At 30.0% G+C, this 3,961-nt stretch overlaps 1 protein-coding gene across 1 annotated transcript; it reads left to right on the top strand.

The window, feature by feature from the left end:
- Positions 1-227: 227 nt before the first annotated feature.
- LOC127084698 (peptidyl-prolyl cis-trans isomerase FKBP16-1, chloroplastic) lies at positions 228-3,366 on the top strand. Its single transcript, XM_051025197.1, has 8 exons — positions 228-435; positions 507-677; positions 788-822; positions 1,141-1,234; positions 1,344-1,404; positions 2,450-2,495; positions 2,569-2,639; positions 3,118-3,366. The coding sequence occupies exons 1-8, from the start codon at positions 371-373 to the stop codon at positions 3,220-3,222; spliced, it is 648 nt and encodes a 215-aa protein (XP_050881154.1). The 5' UTR covers positions 228-370; the 3' UTR covers positions 3,223-3,366.
- The last annotated feature ends 595 nt before the right edge of the window (positions 3,367-3,961 follow it).

Genomic DNA, 3,961 nt, shown 5'->3' with positions numbered 1-3,961 from the left:
TACTTAATTTTAATTTGAATAATGAAGTAATTTTGGTGGGTATCTAGATAGTTATAGTATTATCGCCAGAATATTAGCCGAGTTTACTTTAATAGCTGTAACGAAAAAACGAATGTTCAATTCCTTCAAGCAGCAGGTAGAATGATTCTTTTCTCCAAATTTCACGTCTCATTTACTAAAAAAGATAAACATTCCTTTTTGTTCTGTAGTATTGGAAAATACCAAAATTAGAAACGTAATAATTTTAAGTCACTTTTAGCGAACAACTAATATGAGGCCACGTGGTTCCAAATTCATAAACCAGAAGCACTTTTGGATAACGCTTATTCGGTTTTGAGTTTGTCATGAATTGTGAATTTCCAAATTGAGAATGGGAATTTCATCATTTCTCTCCGTTCCACCGCCGTGTGCTGCCTCCGTCTCCGCTCCCCCAAGGTATAAACTTTCTCTCTGACTCAATTCAACTTTCTTAACAATTTGCTTCAAACCTCATATGAATCATCCAGGTGCATAGATAATGCGAAGAGCTTGAACAACAAAATTTCTAGGTTAGAAGTGAAAAAATGTTATTCAAGAAGGTTGATTCTTCAGTTTCTGGGAATTAACCCTATATTATGTTATGCTGCTCCTGCTTCGGCTGCACCAATTATGGATATGAATGAACCACAAGTCATACGGTTTGTCTGCTTTCTTTTCCATTTTATATATCTATTCTAAATTTGTGAATTAAAAAAGTGGAATGAATTGTGATGTATATGGTTTATTATTTTTTGTGTGAAGCATCTAGGACTTTGAAGCTACCCAATGGAGTGAGAATTCAAGGTAATAAAAAGTTTAAACCTTATGTATTTTGCTTTACCTTATGATTAAAAGGAACCAAGCTTAAATAGGTAGTCATAATCAAGCTTTTAAATAACGACCGCGGTCGTGTAAAGACTTCCGCGATTTCGGTCGGTATAGGTGTTGTGTTGCGACCTGATTGCGGTTGTTGCGGTGTGAGTTAACTACAATTTGTTCTTTAACACGAAAACGGTGAATAACAATATCGGTATTGACACCTTTCAATACTGTTTTGTCGCGACCGTTTTTGTGGTAAGGGACCGTTTTTTAAAACCTTGCTCATAATAGTTTTCAAATTAGATATTATTGAAGGAGAAGGACTAGAAGCACGTGGTGGAGATTTGGTTGAATTCAATTGTGTATGCAGGCGTGCAAATGGATACTTTGTTTTCAGGTGATTAATTTCATAATGTGTGTTTTCCCTCTGTCTTAATATTGCTACAATGGGATTTGCAGATAGATTGTCCTAATGTTGCTTTGTTTCATACTTTGATTCATTATAGTACAGTAGACCAATTCAGTGGAGAAAGTAATCCTGTTATACTTCCTTTGGATGAGGATGAGGTCAGTTTTTTTCTTTCAACATTTATGGAGTTCAGACAATTCAATGTGTTTGCCATTCCTTTATGTTTAGTTACTTATTCATGGTATTCTTTTTTGACATAGATATAGTTAAAGGTTTCCTTAATTAAATGGAAAATTATATATGATATGAAAGACGGTTAAAAGAGGACTTCATGAAATTCCTATTTCTCTCTAAGGTAAATAATAATCGAGAGAAATTTCTAAAATATAAAATTAGAAAGTTATGCTGCTTCATTTGTTATATCATTTGTTAAATGTATATGTTGGTTTAGTGGTTGTGATTGTGGGTGTGACTTTATTTATGGTCAACCTAAAGCTCAGTGTGTCCACCGATTTGCAACATCCCTCAACACAAGGTCTAAGAGCAATTAGCGCATATTTGAATTGAATTATTTGAATTTATCTTTTGAAAGTGTTTAGGAGAATTTATTAAAATAACTTATAACATATCCATATGTTATTTTCAGCTTATTTTCTTAAGCACTCTAAGATAACATATGAAAACAACTTATAGCTTATATGAAAATGATTTGACTGTTTTAGAAAAAACTACAAAAGTACTTAGTTAAGCTAGCTATAAACAAGGTCTCATTGTCATGTAAGTAGTAATTAGACAGTATATGTAATTGTAGTAATTGGCCTTATTAATGCTATTTAGATAATGATCCTTCTTAGATTTAGCGGCATAATTTTCAGATTTGTTCGTACATTTTCGGAGTCCAATAATCTCAATGCTGCTGAAAAAAAAATACATAAAGCATGAGCAATATAATTTAGTTAAGCTAGAAGCATTTCTTTGCCATCTCAATTGAATTATGGTTTCATTATTTCTACATTCTGCAAATTTGATGATTCAATTTGAATTTGCATGCCTCTGTTTGCTTTAAGAAAAAAGAGATTCAATTTGAATTTACTACAAACTCGAAGAGATAATCTGCTTCATATATTGTTATGATTTTTGTGAGCAATTAATGATTAAGACTAAGAAATCTCATCTAATTGTGGAAGTTCCATTTTTAAACAGATGATATTGGGGTTAAAGCAGGTTCTAACTGGTATGAAAATTGGTGGTAAGTTCTAAGATATTGTCATTTACTTATTTTGCTCACAAACCAGTATTTCCTCTCATGCTATACCTTGTAGGAAAAAGAAGAGCATTGATTCCACCTTCTGTAGGATATGTAAATGAGAACTTGAAGCCAATACCTGAAGAGGTTAGATTTACACTAATATACAAAGGTTATTTGTCATTTCTTTCAAGACAAAAGTTAGTTCTTAGTTTATTATTATGTTAGTAGTTGAGGATGAATCCTGAACCTTATTCTCAAGCTATTTAGAGTGTTCCTGCTCAACCGCTAGAGCAATGCTTTAGAGAATTATTATTATTATTTTAAAAAACAAGATTAACTACTTTTTTTTAAAGGGTGTGAAAAGTAATGTGTTATACTTATAAGGGGGTGACAAATAGATATGCCAGAAATTTTGGTTCGACCCTCCAAACTAAAGGGGCGGAACCGGTGGGTCCTGCCTTCCCTAAAGCCTAAATGTGGAGAAAAGGCATGTCCGCCCTGTTTATAAAAAAACATAAAGACGAAGGGACAAAATTTGTGACTTGATATGATCCGTTTTGCAACCTTTAATATGAAATCAAATTAGTAATTAGTCTTGGAAACATTTTCATGTTTATTGCAGTTTGGCCCTCGGCGCAGTCTTCTTTCTCATGCACAGGAGCCTTTGGTATTTGAAGTTCAACTCTTGAAAATTTTGAAAGCTTCACAACAATCTGAATTTAATTGAATTAGTTTTTTATTTTCATGTGCAACTGGATTTCATTGTTTTATTTTATGACATATATAATCTTGATCTCCCACAACAATATTGGAAAAATAATGAAATCTTCTTACAGAAATAGAAGGGAGATTGAAAGAGAGTAGATTGAAAGAGAGTTGTGTTTTGGATAGGACGGAAATTTAAAATTTTGTTTAAGACGTGCAAGAAAGACTTTCGCACAGAATTTAAAATTTGTCATGATAAATTCCTAGTTAAATAGGATTCATAAGATTGTCGCAATTAAATCGTAATTAAATGAGATATTTATTTATTTTGTCATGATTAAACTTTGATATATATATATATATATATATATATATATATATATATATATATATATATATATATATTATATATATATATATATAATATAATATATATATATATATATATATATATATATATAATATATATAATATATATATATATATATATATATATATATATATATATATATATATATATATATATATATATATATATATCCCTATGTCTTTAAATAGTCACTTTAGTTTTTGACAAGTTTCAAATGTGTTTATAAACTCATAATATTACGTCAAATTCGTATATAAATATTCCATATTACTTTAAAATTCAACATATTTTTATACATGTTTATAAACTCATATAATAATTACTTAAATAAAATAATATAATATATATTTTTTATATAATCTCATGTATTGAAAGAAGATCAAGTGAGGTG

This window comes from Lathyrus oleraceus, chromosome 5 (assembly GCF_024323335.1).
Source record: "Lathyrus oleraceus cultivar Zhongwan6 chromosome 5, CAAS_Psat_ZW6_1.0, whole genome shotgun sequence".
In the NCBI taxonomy this organism is placed as follows: domain Eukaryota; kingdom Viridiplantae; phylum Streptophyta; class Magnoliopsida; order Fabales; family Fabaceae; genus Lathyrus; species Lathyrus oleraceus.
Note: the sequence above shows the minus strand (reverse complement) of the source record. Positions and strands in the feature narration are given on the sequence as shown.

Bases quoted from the DNA above. Each gene is read 5' to 3' on its own strand.
- LOC127084698 (XM_051025197.1), top strand. From the start codon at position 371: ATGGGAATTTCATCATTTCTCTCCGTTCCACCGCCGTGTGCTGCCTCC. The intron at 1,405-2,449 runs GTCAGTTTTTTT...ATTTTTAAACAG, and splicing joins TTCCTTTGGATGAGGATGAG to ATGATATTGGGGTTAAAGCA. The intron at 2,640-3,117 runs GTTAGATTTACA...TGTTTATTGCAG, and splicing joins TGAAGCCAATACCTGAAGAG to TTTGGCCCTCGGCGCAGTCT.